Source organism: Lepidochelys kempii, chromosome 10, assembly GCF_965140285.1.
Source record: "Lepidochelys kempii isolate rLepKem1 chromosome 10, rLepKem1.hap1, whole genome shotgun sequence".
Classification (NCBI taxonomy): domain Eukaryota; kingdom Metazoa; phylum Chordata; order Testudines; family Cheloniidae; genus Lepidochelys; species Lepidochelys kempii.
In genome coordinates this window covers 12,904,494-12,923,877 of record NC_136389.1, presented here as the reverse complement: position 1 = coordinate 12,923,877, position 19,384 = coordinate 12,904,494, and the positions used below count along the sequence as shown (strand labels likewise).

The 19,384-nt window shown below is 52.2% G+C and overlaps 1 protein-coding gene across 3 annotated transcripts in view; it reads right to left on the bottom strand.

Moving 5' to 3' along the window:
• Window positions 1-3,073: 3,073 nt before the first annotated feature.
• The window catches only part of MICALL2 (MICAL like 2), a 34,840-nt gene continuing 18,529 nt past the window's right edge, over window positions 3,074-19,384 (bottom strand). For 2 of the 3 annotated variants that reach the window (XM_073362036.2, XM_073362038.2), the window contains 13 exons: window positions 19,213-19,334; window positions 17,924-18,568; window positions 17,498-17,718; window positions 16,167-16,242; window positions 15,649-15,779; window positions 13,903-14,040; window positions 9,379-9,443; window positions 8,840-8,963; window positions 8,102-8,192; window positions 7,563-7,636; window positions 6,928-7,042; window positions 5,098-5,144; window positions 3,074-5,010 (listed from right to left, as the gene is read on the bottom strand). In XM_073362036.2, the coding sequence (XP_073218137.1) occupies window positions 4,913-5,010; window positions 5,098-5,144; window positions 6,928-7,042; window positions 7,563-7,636; window positions 8,102-8,192; window positions 8,840-8,963; window positions 9,379-9,443; window positions 13,903-14,040; window positions 15,649-15,779; window positions 16,167-16,242; window positions 17,498-17,718; window positions 17,924-18,568; window positions 19,213-19,334 (1,947 nt within the window). In that variant the 3' untranslated portion in view covers window positions 3,074-4,912. The remainder of the gene's footprint in view (window positions 5,011-5,097; window positions 5,145-6,927; window positions 7,043-7,562; window positions 7,637-8,101; window positions 8,193-8,839; window positions 8,964-9,378; window positions 9,444-13,902; window positions 14,041-15,648; window positions 15,780-16,166; window positions 16,243-17,497; window positions 17,719-17,923; window positions 18,569-19,212; window positions 19,335-19,384) is intronic. The other variant, XM_073362037.2, reaches the window with a different exon arrangement.

Below are 19,384 nucleotides of genomic sequence, written 5' to 3'. Positions count from 1 at the left end.
TGCCTGCCCTATTCAGCCGAGCCCTGGAGCATCCAGCTAGGTATGTGGTGTAGATAGAGTAGGACCATTGCTAGAATACTGGGTGCTGGAGACTGAATCCGGCATGGCAGATCACATCCGGAATCCGGCCTCTGCTCTGGTACAGTATCCAGTCCAGGCAGCTTCGGGCAGGGGAGTGAAAGGGCACTGCCTGCAGAGGCCAGAGTGAGAGACTCCATGATTCTGGAGAGAAGCCATGTGCACAGGGAGGGTGCGGGGGATCCTGGACACACCACAATACTCTGACCTAAACACAAAGAACTCTCCAGAGTGTTGAGGAAACTGAGGCAGGGAAACACGTACGGGTGTGTTTAATATTTTGACTAGATCTATGTATTTCTGGCAATTGGTAAAGTGTAACTGTGCTTACAATCCTGTGCAATGTCACTCGGTTTGCTTCACTCTCACATTCCCCTCAAGAGGTGGCCTGTAAGCACAGAATGCTCACATGGCTATGGGGGGAACTTGAGGGGTCAACACTCATCCCACGGGCTAGGGAGTTGGACCACAGGGTGTCAGTACTCAGGATGGGGTGCTAGACAAAGGATCTACTGAGAAACCCCAAGCCAGGGCCCGTGCCTGGATCCTGTCGAGAGCCTGCAAATTTAAAGCACCCAAGGTGGGCCCCAAACACAAGCGCCTGGAGAGAGTCCACCCAGGGGGAGGCCAACCTGGGCTGTCTGTGACCGAACGTATAACAAACCGATGTAGGAACAGCAGCTGTATCCTCCCCATAATATTGTAAACAGCGAAACAGGGACACTACACCACTGAGTCTGGGCAAAGCTGGAGCCTTGCCACACAAAATGCCAATGTTGTATATGGGGCATAAAGTGGAACAACTTCATCTGTAATGCAGATGTTTATGGTCGCTCCGGTCTACACACTACTGGAGCCTTATGCTTTTTGGACATGTCGCAAGAAGGCCACCAGACATTCCAGCGAATGCCATTCTCCAGGTGGCTTGTAATATCCAGGATAAAATTCCACCCAGCGAGGGGTGGAGGTGGCCCCCCCATTACATAGGTTCAGGAAGTCTGTTCCAACGTTGGACTCTTGGGCCATCAATCCCCTGCGGCTGTGCAGGAACAGACCAAATGGCGAACGCTCACTACTGCTGACAGTTTGCCTAAGCATTGAAACAGCAGCATTACCCTTTTGTTTAATGACCCAGGAGAGCAGGGGTCCTACGGTAGCTGCCTTATGCCTCCATTCTCCTCCTTGGGCAGGGCTCCCCAGCTCAACTACTGTCCGTTTTCAACATGGTAGAAGATTAACAGCGACCGAGCAATTAAGGTTTGTGCTGAAGCAGGCAGGGACTTTCCAAGGGCACGGGCCTGAAGGAGGCAGTTGCCCAAGTCCCACTGAAAGCCAGCTAGATGAGGAACTCCTTCGAAAATCCCAGCCTGACACATTTATAAATTTTCTGGAGAAGGGGGGGCGTGAGCCGTAAAATGGCAATGCTTGCAGAACCCCCAAAATTCTGTAGGTTAGTCATGGCCAGAAAGGAGGACAAGGGCCTTTGAAGGGATTCTGCACATGTGCCCTCTCCCCTTCCCAGAGGGCAGGTAAGGGTTTGGGGTTCTTATACTAGTGCCCCAGGCAAGCCCCTTTATGGGCTGTAGCGGGACAGAGGATTTTTGAATTTAATTGATGATTTGCAGAGGGCAAAAGCTGACCAGGAGCTATAGCTCAGTAGGAGTGGAGCAGGTAAGTCCATGCCAGCAGCTGGGGTATTTCTATCCTCCAGCATAGCTAGGTGTGAATGAAACCTTCTCTCTTTCACCAACAGAAGCCCGTCCAATAAAAGATATTACCTCTCCTACCTTCTCTCTCTCTAAGTCTCCTTTCTGGGGCTTGCACAGGCCTCAGCCCTACAAGGACTTAGGCAGATGCTTAATTTTATGTGGTGAGCCTACTTGGAACCATTAAACACTGGCACTATTCACCCTTGTAAAGTACGTGCCTAGTTCTTTGCCAGGTCAGAGCCACAGGCTGTACCGTGGAGCACAGGATCTGGATAGTGGGACAAAAGTCACAGCTGGGGGCAAGCTGTTGGAATTCTTGTGCCTTACTGTGCTCCTAGGGCTGTCTCCTAACCCAGCACCAGCCTTCCATCCTATTATTGAAGGAGTATTCACACAAGCAACTTTCATTCTCCAGGAAAGAGAATTACGGCACTTTTCTAGGTGAACCCTTCAAGCCCCTGCGGTTAGCAGGAGATAAAATGAATCGCTTCTGTGGAAACACAGGCTACAGGGCAAGATACATGGTTAGAAATGGACCTACAGGGTTGCATTTACTAGATCTGCTTCGTTTGATGTAACCATCATTTGGCTACTGTGGTTACAACAGACATAATACATCTCTGGCCAAACAAGTTGGATCCAATTTTGCCTCATGCTCCATCAGCCAAAGCACCAGCTACAGTCTGGTTTCCCAGAGCTTGGCTTTGGGGATAATGGGAGAAGTAGCAAGAAAGCAGGTGCAGCTTTCAGTCTAGGGGTGGAGAAGAGGGAGACGGGGACTTGTAAATCAAGTCAGTGAGGAATGAAGGCTACAGAGATGTGCTCACCCCCGATTATGAAAGAGCAGCAAAACACGCTCCAGCCCTGACGAGAGGAGTGAGTTACTATAAAGGCTGCGTTGGGCGATGTACAATTTCACTAAGTGGACTGGCTGATTCCTGAAGAGCAAAGGTCTCACAGGCAATACCTTCTCGCCCACTTGTTCCTAAGATCAGCGTGAATTTCAGACCATCGCTTTAGTTTCATGTGCATCAAAACAGCTCTTCTCCACCCCCTCCCGTTTCAAGTTACCCTAGTGCCTATGAAAGGTGCTAGGAGGAGGGAACCCTCTCTGCACAAAAGAGAGGCAAGGGCTAGCTTTCCCTTCTCGATCCCCCGCCAGCACACTGTACCCCCATCCCGGGAGGAGGGCCAAGTTCAATCATCACAGGCTGTCCAGTCCTGGCTGATACGGACGTAGTCCCATGTCCCGCAGCTCCACCACACTCACATCACAGGGCTCCAGGTTTTCCTCTAAAATTTTATTATTTATTGAATAGAAACGTACGCAAATATAAAGTGAATCCCCAAATGCCGGCGCTGACTATACAGATACAGCGCTCACTGTACAGGAAAAGCATTAGTACTTCCTGAGCAAATCAGCTGTTCACCACCCTGGGCAAAGCAACCTGGTCAGAGGACCAGACTGCCACCTGGTGGAGATGGAGAACGTTACGCCACCATGCTTCGAGGCACAGGTATCAAGCCGCAGACTTCCATCCTGAGAGCGTGGCAGTGACCACCTTCCAATGAGAAAGTCTCTCTTTGATGCAGGAGCAGAGCATCCTAAGGAGATCCATTGTGATGGAGCAGGGGAATAAACGCAGGGAGATTCCAAGTGCTATTGGGGATCAAATTAAGATTTGTAATCCCTCCTCCCCGTCTTCCTCCACGGTGCCCAGCGCCCTGAGTGACAGAGCTGTAGGCCGGGTGTGTATGCATGTCGGATCAGACGCATGGCTACAGTCCTTTCCTGTATGTGCAGAGAGGAGGGGTGAGGAGAGAGGCCTTCACTTGAGACTCCTTCAGCTCAGCAAAGACCTCCCTCCTCGGCTGCCTTCTCCATCCCAGCCTGACTGCAGCAGACTCGGACCCTGGGGAGCAGCTGGCTCACCATTAAAAGAGCCTCAGCAGACAACTGTTTACCCCACTAAGAGAATGTGGCTGGGGGAGGGGTGGGCGGCTCACCCCCATCGTGCACATGGGCTCCTGAGTTACCAACTCATTGCAAGAGGTTCTGCTGCCACCTTCAGAGTGATGGGCCATAGGCAGCGAGAGCTCCACTTTCCAGCCCAGTCTCCAGGATAGCAAGCACAGTCCTGCCCCTTCCTGCGGAGGGCGGCAAGGAATGTCACGTCATGGAGATGCCTGGCCCAGACAGACAAGCACCCTGTGGTTTGGAAAGCCGAAGTGCTGCTGAATGTCCTGCAGCAGCCTCTCTCCTCAGAGCCCAGCGAGGGCCTTCCCGTCCCTAACCTTCTCCCCATGCGAGCCAGGTCCCCAGCACTGTGCCCGCCCTCCCTTCCTAGTCTGTTCATGCTGCGGCCTGCAGCTCCTGATGCTGAGAGGTCCTCCGTCCCTGGTGGCCCATGGCGACTCCTGGCTCCGCAGGGCAGGTCTGCACTGCAATAAGACACCCATGGCTGGCCCGTGGCAGCTGACTCAGGATTGCAGGGCTATAAAATTGCAGTGTTGACATTTAGGCTCTGGGACCCTCCCCCATCATGGGGTTTCAGAGCCTGGGCGCCAGCCCAAGCCTGAACATCTACACTGGAGTTTTATAGCCCATGAGCCCGCGTCAGCTGACACGGGCCAACGACAGGTGTTTTACTGCAATGTAGACACCCTTCGAGCTTCCAAATGTTCGTGGAGCAAACGTACGCTGGAAGGGAGGGTGCGGAACAGCTCCCCCCTCACATGCCCATTCAGTGGCAGGGGGTGGTCAGGGGGCATCAGAACTAGTGTGACCAGAGAGCCAGCGAGCTAGCAGCCAGGGAGAAAATCAGCTCTACTCAGCGGAGTGGGAGCCAGGCCAGTGCTGGGTCAGTGCAAGGCACAGCACAGAATTCAAGCAAGAGTTCCCAAGTCCCAGTCTCCTGGCAGAGGCTGCAGCTCTCACTCAGCTGGGTGGGTAACACCTCGAGCCCCTTCTAGGAGGAGAGGGGAATCACACTGCCCCAGCAGTCCTCATGCCCTGAATCCCCTTCTCTCAGGGCAGAGGAGCACTGTCTGACTCCAGAGAAGCAGCGCTGGGGAGGGACCATCTTCTGGATGCCATGGTGCTCCACATTGCCATGCAGGGAACTTCACTGCTGTGCTTTCTTCTTGCTTTTCTGCTTCCATATTTTGGACCAGCGGAACTTGCTTTTCCTCTTGTTGGGCTCCTGGCTCTCTGGAGATGCATCTGCGGGAAAAGAGAGAGCACAGAGCATGAGGTCCTGGTCCTTACTGAAGCACAGAGCTGGTCAGTTACAACAGAGAGTGCCCTTACCCAGCTTCCGGAGCATGTCTGCCAGCATCTGATCCTCCTCTAGCTCTCTGGGAAGGAAGAGGACTGTGTTAGAGACGGGTACCAGGAATGCAGTGAGCCAGTACCCCGCGCTCCCAGCGGGACAGGGAAAACTCCAGAGCAAGCCACTGAGGGCTGCTCCTCTGCTCTGCCACTGTAGGCCAGGGGTGACACCCCCAGATGAGTGCCCTCTCCATTGCTTGCCCTCGCGTGCCCCCGAGGGTGTGCTCTACATTGCCACCCCACCTGACAGGGGGAGACACCCTTGTAGGCAGCAGCAAGCAGACAGAAACGGGCAGTTCTGTAATTGCCCAGGTCCCAGTGTGTCTGCGAGCTCTGGGCGGCAGAGGAAGCTGGTAACACTCCCGAGGGCCCCTTGGCCAAGCAGAGAGCAGACAGGGCCTCCAGTCTGCATGTGGAGCGCAGCAGGAGACATGGCTGCAAAGGAGTGCACACGGAAATATTAAAGCCAGCAAGACAAGCACCAGATTAACCTCTCGGCCCTTCCCCTGTGCAGGAGAGGGGGGTGCTCCAGGCAGAGAGCCATGCAGCAAGCCAGCACTTCACAGCCAACCACCAGCCACAGGGGAGTGGGTAGGTGGCAGGGCCTACACAAAGCAGCTTCTCCACGCAGAGCGGGGCTCCCGTCAGCTCCAGCGTCTGCCCATAACCCAGCCTCCATCAGGCACCTGCTCGAGGGGTGCTCAGAAAGCTCATGGGAGATGCTCTTCCTCTATCCTCCCCCAGAACAGCCCTTTCCCCCTGTCCCCCAGAAGATTCGGTTTCCTTCCCACTCCACCGCGGCGCTGCTCAAAACCATCCTGAACTTGCCAGAGCAAAAACATCTGGCTACAGCATTTTAACCTGTCGCTCTAAAGTTCCAGGGAAAGCCCCCGCTGCTCCCAGCCAGCTGCTGGTTGGGGCCGGAGGTCAGGGTGTTTGAAACCCCCGCTCCCCCGAAAAATCTTCTCCCTGCCCCCTCCGCAGCCCAGAGATGGAGGTGCCCCAGTTATTAACACCCACCACCAGCAGCCCTGCGAATCTGCACCAGCACAAAGGGTTCAGGATCCTGCAGCTCCCAGTCAGGTGCTGGGGGGGGGGGGCAGGGCGGGGAATGCAAGCGTGGCCGGGGGGCTAGATCATCCAGACTCAGCACGTTCTGGGGCGGAGGTCTCTGTAGAGGAGACTCGTGGGCCCGTTGTCCTATTGGTGAGGTGTCAGTGGCATAAATTACAGATCAAGGCGAGACAACTGAGTGAGAGTTACAGGGTCTGGCTCCACCAAGGGCTCCTGGGGAGGCCAGGCCGCAAGCTAAGAGGAGCCCCTAGAATCCCAAGCTTTGCCAAGGGAGACATGGGGGCTGTTCTCAATAGAGATGGGCACAAATCAAAACCACAAACCCAGCCCCCACCCCCCAGCTCTGGGATCATCCAGCTCCCAAGCTAAACTTTACAGCGTGATCCATGCTCTTGGCTCATACAGTAAATGGAGGGTTCCCAGGCTCATGCCCTGGAGAAGGTTTCCCAACTTCTCAGCTCCCTATCCCATCCCCCCAATCCTTCCATGGCGCACTGCTCCTGTCTCTCCCTTTCCTCCATCCCTCGCTACCGACAGCTTCCGTTCTGTTCACTGCCCCATTCCTTTCCCCTCCTGCGCCACACTGGGAAGGGACATGGCAGAGGGGGAACTACGCAGCCTCAAACCTGACACTTTCTAACCTTCAGATCCTATTTGTCCTGGAACGAGGAGCGGTGGGATACAAGCAGCCTCTGTCTTGCCTTCCCCTCTCCCCACTGCCCTGGGGTCCTGTACCTGAGTCTGTCCTCATCCAGACATTCCACGATATTGTTTCTGTCATTGACGGTGTTCAAGTAGGAGTCCAGCAGCTCCTTCTCCCGCTTCTTCTCCATGTAGGTCTTCTGCTCCTCTGTGCAACACAAGGGGAAATCGGTCTCAGCCATGCTACTCGGGCTCGGTCCACGGAGCCAGTGCTACGTTACTTGCATGCTTGTTGTGCCAGACACCCGGCCTCTGTGCTATAAGCAAGACACAGGCCTACCTACAAAAGCAATAGGTTCCTCACAAACCCCCTGGTCCCCTCCCCCAGAGGCACTGCTCTCCCCCCTGGGCTGGGTTACATGGAGGGGAGGTCAGGAGGCCCTGACAGCCTTGCTCATCTTCATTAATTAGCCTCTTACAGTTTGTATGGCAACTTCCGCCTTTTTTATATATATATATTTTCTTACTATATGTTCCATTCTATGCATCCGATGAAGTGGGCTGCAGCCCACAAAAGTCTGTGCGCTAATAGAAGTGTTAGTCTCTAAGGTGCCACAAATCCTCCTGTTCTTTCTGCAGAGTAGAATCCCAGCAAGATGCAGAGACAAGGGCTGGCACAGAGCTGCTCACGTGGGGGATGGCAGCCTTGCTGGGACTGCCTCGCTTACCTGGTTTGTCCATTAGGCGCCTCAGCTCGCTCTCGATATTCCACTGCTTCTCCTCCAGCTTCTGCTGTTTCGATCTGCAAGATCCCAGAGAGGCAATAGGTGATTCTCCTGCCTCACCCCGAAGCAGGACTCTCACACGCGGCTTTGGAGCTGGAGGCTGCTCTCCAAACTATCCGGCAGGACTCAGGAGAGGACCCAGCCAGGGCGAGGGGGCTCCTGGGCTGTCCCACGGCACACAGATAAGCGCTCTCTCTCCTAACACCCAGACATGGGGCTGGGGGGGGGGGCCCCATCAACCCACCCCACCTGTGAGCGAGCTCTGCCTCACAGCACCCCAGTATAGTACGGATTGCTTCTACTGTAGTGATGCCCCATCAGCTAGTACCCCCAGCTGCTGGCAGATATACAAGAGATTCCTTCAAGCCTTCCTTGTCTCTCCCCGTCCCCCAATAAGTCCCATTCTCCAGCCCCCAACACTGCCGGGGTCAGCTCACTGTCTATGGGCAGGGCAGACTGCCCAGCTTTCTGGTTGTACTCACTTGTACATCAGCTCTGACTCCAGTCTCAGCAGCAGCTGTTTCTCGTGGATCAGTTTGAACCAATCCACCATGAGAGCATCCTCTGAATCATCTGCAGATGAGACAAACAGTACGTCCACTCCCAATGCACTGACTACAAGAGTCATCAGTGACCATCCACCTAGGACAGCTCCAGATAACCTACGCTAGTCACAAGTAGCCTCAGATAGTTGGTTATGTATTGTTCCCATCACAGATTGCTCCTGTTACTCAAGCTATAGACAGTGAGCATCACGGGCAGATGCAAGTAAACTGGCCAAGGACTCTCCTCATAGGCTGCTCACTTCACCTTCCATGCAATCTGCCCCTCTGTGCCAACCTGAACAAGCTTATCAAGTATTCTGACAACAGGGATGGCCCTGGGCAAAGTCCATGACAGACAGTCCAATCTGGATTCCCTAAGACAGGTCAGGAGCAGCCTTTCAGTTCCTGAACTTCACTAACCTTCGGTCACTTGGCAATAGAGCAGCAAGTTCCTGGAACAGCGTGCCAGGAAATGGACAGAGCCAGTTGGAATTTCTTCATCCCAGGGTTTTATCAGGCCTTACATTTAAGCCATCTCAAGGGTCCTACACACTGCTTGAGCTACTAGGATCAAAGCCACCAGCCCAAATGCATCTGTAGATAGGACACTGACCATGGGACTCTAGACTCATCCCTCCCAACTCTAGCTGAGATGGTCTCTCTGGCCTCCCTTACCTCCCTCACAGTCACGCAGATGCTTCTCCATATCAACTCCCTTGAGCTCCAGCTCATCCAGCTGCTTTTCGATCTTTCGCACCTTCTCCTGGATTTCTTCCTCAGGGATGTAGTCTTCTTGGAGCTGAGGGACAAAGTCACAGGAGGCTAGAAACTAATACTACCTGCTTCCCGCATGCCACCCATCAGCCTGGGTGGAGCAGGGAAACAACAAAAGGAGACAGGCTGGAATGGACCATCTCCCCCTGGGACCACATCCTGGAGGCACCAAAGTCAGAGAAGATGTGGAGCTGGTAATTGGCAACACAATGGGCCATGCTAAGAAGTCACATAGATCAGCACGGCACAGCCATCACCAGCAGTAGCATCTACCAGTCATGATGCAGCCCCTTCACCTCATCTATAACCCAGCCGGTGCAAGAAGACCTCAGCCGTAAGATCAGCAGTGAAAAGGAGGGGGCCCCAGACTGAACTGAACCATAAAGGCAGTCTCTGGGGAAGGATCATTATGATAGCCTTGTTTTGCCACTCCACCATACCTTGGTCGGGGATGCCACTTCATCGCTCACAAGGCTCTGGAAGATTTTTGGAGCTGGCGGTTTAACTAGAAATTAAAAAAAACACAAACACACACACACGATATCACCTCTGTAGAGCAGCCACTAGGTGATTAGATAGTCAGAGAGAGACAAGGTAGGTGAGATCATACCTTTTATTGACAGGTTTCAGAGTAACAGCCGTGTTAGTCTGTATTCGCAAAAAGAAAAGGAGGACTTGTGGCACCTTAGAGACTAACCAATTTATTTAAGCATGAGCTTTCGTGAGATGAAGTGAGCTGTAGCTCACGAAAGCTCATGCTCAAATAAATCGGTTAGTCTCTAAGGTGCCACAAGTACTCCTTTTCTTTTTACCTTTTATTGGACTCACTTCTGTCTGCCCAGTAAAAGATATTAACTCACCTACCTTGCGTCTCTTATCCTGGGACCAACACAGCTATAGCAATGCTGCAGACAGCTACAGAGGATCCGAGACAGGAGCAGATCCAGTTCCATCCAACAGAGGGCAGCAACGACACACACACACTTCAGCCAGCACAGTGCAACAAGCCGCTTCTTGCTACTGTCCATACCCTACTGGGATCGGCCGTTTCCCTACGCTGGGATCCACGAGCCCTGTACTAATTCCCTGCTCTCAGTCCGTCAAATCATCGTACGCTGCAGCACACTCCCTCGGTAGCCAGTAGACACCCAGTCCTCTAGAGCTAAACCTGACGTGGTTCTAAAGGGGCCCAGGACAGCCCTGGCCCGGAGTGGGGGGTTATAAAAGCCCTGCACTGGAATGAATGCCAAGCTTGGTTCTGAGCAAAACCGAAACAAATTTTCCCTCCGCCTTGTATAGTTCCCAGAATATTTATAGTGACAAAGAATTAACAAAGGGCTGGTCAGAAATATTGGACTCTCGCCGTGCAAGTGTCACTGTACCCATCTTACTGGCCTTTAGCAAAGAAAGCAAAGCTCGGATCAGTGCACTCACAAGGAAGGTGCAGCAGAGACCAGGATGGGACAGATGGCCCAGTGGTTAGGGCATTAACCTGGTCATCAGGAGACCTGGGTTCAATTTGTTGCATGACCTCGGATTAGTCATTGGAGTGTGTTTACACAGCAAGACACCAAGCCTGGATTTACAGACTTGGGCCCTCTCCCTCCCTCCACTCAACCACTCTCCTCCCTGGGCTCAGAGCCTAGGCACCAGCCAGGGCCTGAACATCGACAGAGCGATTTGTAGCACAAGCCCAAGTCTGTAGACCTGGCTCTGACACTCCTCCCCCATGGGAGTGGCGGGGGGTTTGCATGGAACACGAGACCAGGAGGCATGGACGCCTTAGAAATGCGGGTGCTGCTTAAAATCCAGCCGAGAGAAGACAGCTACCAAAACACCCGCCCGTCCGCAGGGAATTGAATCGCACGCACTGTTCTGTGGCTGGTGTATGAGACTAGCACTCCTAGCTATTGTCACAGTCAGCACAATGGAGTAGGAAAGGGTGCCCCGTACTGCTGGGAGCTCACTGATCGCTTGCTAGCCCATTCCCTACACCATCGGCAGGGACAGTTTTGACTTGCCACGTCTCCCCCTGCAAGTTCCAGGAAAGGGCGTTAGTCATCCAAATTTGTTTGTGATTGATTAGTTGCCGTCTTGCCGGCTCCGGCCTCACACGCTGTGGTGCTGGGGGACATCTAAACACCTAACCAGACAGCGCATGCGCAAGCGGGTGGAAAGACTGAGCGACCTATAAAAAAACCTCCTGCCCACGAGCGGGGGAGGAGTGCGAGATTGGCAAATGCACAAGGAGACTGACAGAAGAGACCCACTAAAATAGCCTGGGGGGCCCCCGAAGAGCAGTCACAGAGCCCGTTACTGGAGCCCCAAACACACAGGCCTGAGACCACAAGCTAGGGTGGAGCTCGAGGGCAGCTCTCAGCCCAGCCCGACCCTCAGTGGCGTGGGTTTCCTGGTTCTACTGCTTCTTCGGAGTCAGGGGGGAAGGAGGCGGTAACTGACCCTCTGCTGTCTCTGCACTACTGCTCACTCTGGAGCAGCATTCTGACACGGCCTTGCGTCAGGTGGTTTTCCCTTCTGGGCCCGGCCCCGTGCGCTGCCTGGCACTCACCCCTTTATGAAGGTTCCTTCTGTGGGGAATGTCCTGCCGTGGGCAGCCTGCCAGTGGCGCTCCACAAATGAGGTGACCTAGCTTAGCGAGAAAAACATCTCCCAAGCAGCCCCCTTGGTGCAGCCTTTGCAGCGCCTCCCATTAGGGAGGAGAGCCCCACAAAATCACCTCTGCCTACGGGCTTGGAGCCAGAGCAGCCAGTGCATGCAGCAGGTCACAGGAAGACACAGCATCCCATTAGCTTGGCTATCTAATAGTACTGTACATGCTGGAGGCAAAACTTCCACCCCAGGATCCCAAAGCACATTCATTCAGGGTCACAGTCTGACTGTGATGCAAGGTTTATGTCCATGTTACAGACAGGGAGACTGAGGCAGAGGCAAGCTAAATGACTGCCCACAGAGATCAGAGTAACAGCCGTGTTAGTCTGTATTCGCAAAAAGAAAAGGAGTACTTGTGGCACCTTAGAGACTAACCAATTTATTTGAGCATGAGCTTTCGTGAGCTACAGCTCACTGCATCGGATGCATACCGTGGAAACTGCAGCAGACTTTATATACACACAGAGAATATGAAACAATACCTCCTCCCACCCCACTGTCCTGCTGGTAATAGCTTATCTAAAGTGATCATCAAGTTGGGCCATTTCCAGCACAAATCCAGGTTTTCTCACCCTCCACCCCCCCACACAAATTCACTCTCCTGCTGGTGATAGCCCATCCAAAGTGACAACTCTCTACACAATGTGCATGATAATCAAGTTGGGCCATTTCCTGCACAAATCCAGGTTCTCTCACCCCCATACACACACAAACTCACTCTCCTGCTGGTAATAGCTCATCCAAACTGACCACTCTCCAAGTTTAAATCCAAGTTAAACCAGAACATCTGGGGGCGGGGGTAGGAAAAAACAAGGGGAAACAGGCTACCTTGCATAATGACTTAGCCACTCCCAGTCTCTATTTAAGCCTAAATTAATAGTATCCAATTTGCAAATGAATTCCAATTCAGCAGTTTCTCGCTGGAGTCTGGATTTGAAGTTTTTTTGTTTTAAGATAGCGACCTTCATGTCTGTGATTGCGTGACCAGAGAGATTGAAGTGTTCTCCGACTGGTTTATGAATGTTATAATTCTTGACATCTGATTTGTGTCCATTTATTCTTTTACGTAGAGACTGTCCAGTTTGACCAATGTAAATGGCAGAGGGGCAGTATTGTTTCATATTCTCTGTGTGTATATAAAGTCTGCTGCAGTTTCCACGGTATGCATCCGATGAAGTGAGCTGTAGCTCACGAAAGCTCATGCTCAAATAAATTGGTTAGTCGCTAAGGTGCCACAAGTCCTCCTTTTCTTTTTGCCCACAGAGAGTTATTGGCAACGCTGGAAACAGAACCCAGGTATTCTGACTCTTAGCCCTGTGTTCTAATCATAAGAGAAAACATTACCTGCAACAAAGGAGAGAGGGTTATCTAGTATCAACCACAGAATGGAGACCTAGAATACTGGGATAGACAGACACGATTAACGAAGGGGTAATAAAGTTAGCATTTGTGACCAGTCAGCTCTCTGTACCAAGCGATTTGGAAGCTCTAAAGGGACTCTCTATCTAGCCTCTAGAAAGGAGGTTTGAACCTCTTCCCTAATTCATAGCTCAGGACCATGCGAAAGGAGCGCGGCAGGTAGTGGTACAGGAAAATGCCATCTGCCTTTTTGAAAGGACAATACAGAAACTGGCTGGAGCAGAGGCCTGTAGATTGGCCTATGCAATGCCATCTCGGAGACTGGTCAGTATGCTATTGAAAGGCAGCTATTCATCATCGGAGTCTCTGTAAGCTCCGAAGGCCATCTCCTGGAGAAGCAGCATGACCAGTTCAGGTTATTGGGCTCAATGGGAGGGCTTTAATGGCCTGTGATGTGCAGGTCAGACTAGATGATCTGGTGGTCCTTTCTGGCTTTAACCTCTGCGTCTGAAATGCATCATGTTGGGAAGTGGGAGTAGTGGCCACCAAGGTGTGTCTAGACATGAAAGCTGAAACAGGTGAGCCCGTGTACACTAGACAAAAATAGTATGTTAAACAGGTGCTAGCGGACATATGTTAAAAGCCTAATGAAGACAGGGCAGTTGTAGTTTTAATGCATGATAGCTAGCGAGGTCAATCCTTGAACCGGGGTTTCTCTCAACCAGCTACCACAGGCTAAAAGATTCGAACACGTTAGCTAGCTTGTGTTCCCTAACACATTAGAGAGACGGCTTTTTTCCTAGCGAAGACAAGGCTATGGAGGCAGGCTTGACAGCAGAGAGCTCTGGACACAGCAGGGAATTAGTATCTCACTTGCAAGCACTGCTGACAGGCTGCCCAGAGGAGAAAACGGCTTTCTTGAGAAGGACTCTTACCTGGAGCAGAAACCCGCTTTGACTGGCTTGACTCCTTCTCCTTGGCAGGGACAGGAGGCTCTCCCCATTTTCGCCAGTCATTGAGAAGATCCTTGTCAGGGATCAGTTTCTTCTTTTGAGGCAGCGCAGCAGACAGAACTAAATTAAAAAGCACAGACCCGGTTTGGGTGTGAAATGCACCAGGCTTCAACCCTCCCCCCAGCAAAATGAGCCAGTCCCTGTCAATCCCCATCTCTAACCTCCAACTAAACCCTACTGGTAATCCCCTCCTCTGCTCTTAGCTCTAATGCCATCCCAGATCAACAGCAGTACTGGATACACTCTTCACAATCTGAAGAGCTACAGACCCCTGAACTACCCTCCATCTAGTTTCCATGATACATACAGTTCTACAATAGAACTTTTCTCCCCAACAGCTAGATCCCCACAAAGCAGCGTCGGGCTCCTCTGCTGTGCACACCCAGTGTTTGCTTCGGAATAACGGTAGATGTAATAATGTCCCAGATGCTGCGCTGATGGGCACGTCAACAACCACATCTTCAATTGCAATCAAGACAAACCCACAGCATCACTGGCCGCAAGCGTTCCATCTTCTACCCCACCCCAGCACACGCTTCAAAAAAAGCCAGGACACATTTGAACACCCGCCCCCAACTAAGAAGTCAGATCCCTTGGCATGTGCAAAGGGTGGAGATGGAGACGGCAACTAATCAATCACAAATTCGGATGACTAACACCCTTTCCTGGAACTTGCAGGGGGAGACATGGCAAGTCAAAACTGTCCCTGCCGATGGTGTAGGGAATGGGCTAGCAAGCGATCAGTGAGCTCCCAGCAGTACGGGGCACCTTTTCCTACTCCATTGTGCTGACTGTGACGACAGCTAGGAGTGCTAGTCTCATACACCAGCCACAGAACAGTGCGTGCGATTCAATTCCCTGCGGACGGGCGGGTGTTTTGGTAGCTGTCTTCTCTCCCCGGGTGGACTTTAAGCAGCACCCACATTTCTAAGGCGTCCATGCCTCCTGGTCTCATGTGTTCCATGCATTCCTCCATTTTTTCAGTCCCAGGGACAGCAAGATGGGGAAGGGGAGAAAAAAGTAACAGTGCAGCAGGGCAAAAGAAAGGGATGGATCCTGGCTCTTGAGGATTGAAGGGTAAATCCCAGGACCACTGGGAGGGTCTCCTTCAGAGCACTAGAGGGTTTACTGTAAACTGCTGCCAGGCCCCAGCTCCTTGCACTATTGTCTCTCACCAGCGCCATGGCTGCAGATAGTCAGGGCATTACAACCCCGGACGCTAGGGCCAACATGGAAGTGATTCCAAAGCAAAGGACATAACCCCCACGGAAACGGATTAAAACCCACCATCCACAGCAAAGATGCACCAGAGCATGAAAGAAGCCATGGGACCATGAAGGGAGGACGACAGTGGCCAAGTGGCCTCATCTTCCCATGCACACAATTATACAACTAGACAGTAGCCAAAACCTTGCCTCCCACCCAGCTAGGAGCAAGAGAGATTACATGAAGACTGGCTCCTCTTCCTCAGTTGAGGCTGATCCTGCCAAGTGAAGATTGGGAGACAGCCTGGGGTGGAGGAGGGGAAGCCAAGGACTGAATTCTCCCCTTGTATTTCTGGTATCCCACACTCTGGCTGTGTCTCCCAACCCATCATGCCACTGCCCTGGATGGCTGGAGAAAAGGTTGGCAAAGCTCCCTCCGTACTATGTTTATAACCCATCTTACCAGTGTCCTTATTTGTTGGCGTGGCAATGGATGAAGGTGATTTCTCCTTCCCCTGTGCTGGGCTCAGGGCTATGTTGTTCGTCACCTTGGAGCTGTCCACAGGTTTCTTAGGAACACCCTGATTGGAGTCTCTGCAAGGGAGAAAGATACAACTTAGAAAGTCGTATATCTGCTGGGCTTCGGTCTTCAGCAAAGCTCCTGACTCCACCGTCTGTGATCTTCCAACAGAAACAGGGCCCAGGTCCCTCAAAGCAGTAAGACGGAAGATTCACCCATTCCAGGTGCAGTGAGCTGGAAGGAGATCTCCTTCCCCTCAGCCCTGCCCATAAAAGCAAAAGCCAAGCAGCTCTTCTCACTAATTCCCTCACTCTGTCACAGTAAGGAGTTAAAAACAGAAGAGTTTAATGCCAGAGTTCGGGTCCCTCACGCATGCAGGCTTCTGACTGCACAGTGGAGCTAAGACATTCCCACACTCTCATACGCTCACCACTGAAAACCGATGGCTCTGGGACACTCACTTGTTGGCCACTGGCTTCAATATGGATCGCCAGGAGGCTGGGTTCTCAGACTTATCTTCATTGGCATTCACTCCTCCTATTGGAAGAGAAACAGCAAGTAAAGAAACCTACAACTGACCCAACCAGCTGATCTGCTACAATCCAGATCCCTCCCTTTGCAGACCCAGAATAAGGGAATTCCAAGCTCCTTGTGGATCTTAGGTCATGATAACCCCTGAGCTGGCTACTTCGATTAAATGAGCCCAGGACAAGACCACACAATTGGAGAATAAATTGGTGCTCTTGTTCCTACTGCATTCTACGCCAGCTGCCCATGCCCCACAGGTGAGAAATAACCTGTACAACATATATAGCACCTAGGATCCCAAAGCACTTCAAAACCTATACAGAAACTTCTTTATTCATGCAGAAATGCAGCCACACAGGAGATTAACTCGGGCAGCTGTTTAACAGTCTACAGTAATGCAAAACTGACCACTTAAAGCAGGATGTGAAAAATATGGTATCTCACTTGAAACTTCAGGAGAAACTATATGTAGGTGGCATATAATTACTCAGGACAAGGCTCAAAATACAGGTAACTCTTCCAAAGAGAGACATACAATCATAAGGGGTCAGGATATCAATTTTATGTTTCATCCAGAGTACGACACCTGCAGCAGAACTGGGCTTAAGACACCATGCTGAGTTGCTGGTTCAATACTGACTTGGAGGACCGAGTGCCACCTTCTAGACCGCAAAATCACCACAAGGGTTCCTGGGAGGTCTCCTGTGCTCAACTAACTTGTGAGATCTCACAAAATCACAAGCCAGTGTAGTAGGACAGCTAGGACACTTCAAACCCCAAGACACCCCAAGACACCCCAAGACAGGGGTGGAGGGATAGCTCAATGGTTTGAGCATTAGCCTGCTAAACCCAGAGTTGTGAGTTCAATCCTTGAGGGGGCCATTTAGGGATCTGGGGCAAAAATTGGGGATTGGTCCTGCTTTGAGCAGGGGGTTGGACTAGATGACCTCCTGAGGTCCCTTCCAACCCTGATATTCTATTACATGACTCCTCAATGAGTGAGACTGCTCCAGGCTTGCCCCGGAGGGACACCACAGATACTGTTCTCCTGGGGCAGATGGATCCATGTTGTGCTAGCTGTCCCAGAGCTCAGACAGCTGAGTGTGCGTTGGTGACGGGTACAGATGAAAGCGCCAGGCTTGGTGGTCCACTTCTTGTCTCAGAGAGCAGAGCCCAGGAGCCACACTTCTGGTAAGAGGGGAAATTCACAACATGTGTAACACCATAACCTAGCCCCCAGAACCACGTAACAAGTCGCTCTCACCTCTGGTGTCCTTCCAGTCAGGCTTACGCCCTGTGTCGGCAGGTCTGAGGGTGGCCGGGCCCTTCTCTCCATTCTGCGTGGCGGCCCAAACTCCCACCTTGTTTCCTGGACTTTTGGATGAAGGTTCAATGACCGCATGCTCTGTTTTTTTTGTATGGCCTGGTTTGTTGGCCTGTATTTTGTGATCAGGACTCTGCCTGGGGGAGACAGTGGGAGAAAAGCTGCCAAAGCAAACAGGAAGAGTCTTGTGAGCCTTTACAGAGAAAGTCATCTTTACTGGCCTCCATTCCAAAGATCCGTCTCCCATGTGCCCCGCACAGTCGATGAAAGGGAGAATGGAAAGAGACCTGCTCTAGCTACTCCCATGGTTTCTCCCAGCCTCCCCTCCCTCACAGGAATAGATGATTGAAAGACAGAGGTTCTTACCTGCTGGGCAGCGGGGAACCACTGGAACGGACCCCTCCTGGCCTGTCTGCAGTGGCATTTGATCCAGGAAGAGCCAGCGTGAGATGTTGACGTGCTTTATCCTTCTCAGTGCCGCCTGAGTTTGCCCCAGAAAAGCGTATGCCAGAGGTGCTTTTACTAGCTGCCTGAGAGGGAAGGGGAGGAAGGCCTCCATCTTTAGTAGCCGGCGATTTGGCAGTCAAAGACTCTGAAGTACCCGCACTGGACTCGAAGAACTTCTTTCGGGCTTGCTGCGTTTTTGCTCCTGATGCTGTCCAAGAAGGTGAAGTGGTACCTTCATGGCAATCTGATTTATTCCCAGCTGACGAGGACCATGGAGCATTTAGGCTTTTGGGACCAGAGCTAGAACGGCTGCCAGCAGGTGACCTGGATGGCATGGTGGAGCTGGGGGAATCGGAGGTGGAACTGGTGCCTTTGTTTAACTGACTTGATTTCACCAATACCTTTTGAGGATCTCCTGAGGTCATGGTAGGTTTGTTCTCTATGCTACGTGGTCCGGAATTCCAGAGACTGGTTGGCTGTTGGTGGCTGGTACAGATGTAAGTACCAGGTTCGGTCCCGGTTTTGTAGGCCCCAGACTGTAGAGTGTTGGAACACTGTTTGCACCTATGGACAGTCGCAAAAAAAACCCTCCAAACTATTAGGAAACGTTCTCCAGAGAATTGGGTGCCACCGAGATGAACTCAGCAGCCAACTGCAGGGGAGACATGGACACACAGGACTGGGAAGGGCCATCAGTGCAAGGAGCTCCACGTAAAAGCCAGACTGCTACCAAAGGGAGCAGTGTGAGTGCCATGCTGCCCCCATATGCCACGCTGCAATACACACCCATAAACACCAATAAGAGTGACCCACTCAGATCACCACCTGTCAGAGGTACAGATGACAGTGAGCCAGTGCAATGGGCTTCCCCTGGACATGGATGGTTTTACCACATCAGTGTCATAACCTAGGCCCCAAGAGGAGGCTGCCAGTAACATCTGAACAAGGAGCAGTGTACGTTCCCTAATGCTGCAAGTCAGGCATACCCCACCAAGCCGGCTCTGAAGAGCCTTTCTATTGTCCAAGAAGCAGCCATCCTAGTCTCCAGAAGTTCACTGTAGGTGAAACACAGCAAGTCGCCGAGGTTAACAGGCAGCTGGGCAAAGGGAAGAACTACACAGCAGCTGTGGGAGGCTCTCTGTCCAGAAAGAGGCCAGGCTGACCCTTCACTGGGCGTGGACCCTGCCTCCCCGCCCCTGGAACTCTACCTGAAGCAGTTCCTATGATAGAGCTTCCCATCGACCAAGTGTCGCTGAACCAGGTGCACGTGATTCCCACAGATGGCACAGCTGCTGCTACGAAGATTACCACTGTCTACCAGGATCCTCTTCTGGGGAGAGAGAAAACAGCAGCAGCGACAGCCATCAGCCCAGTACGAAG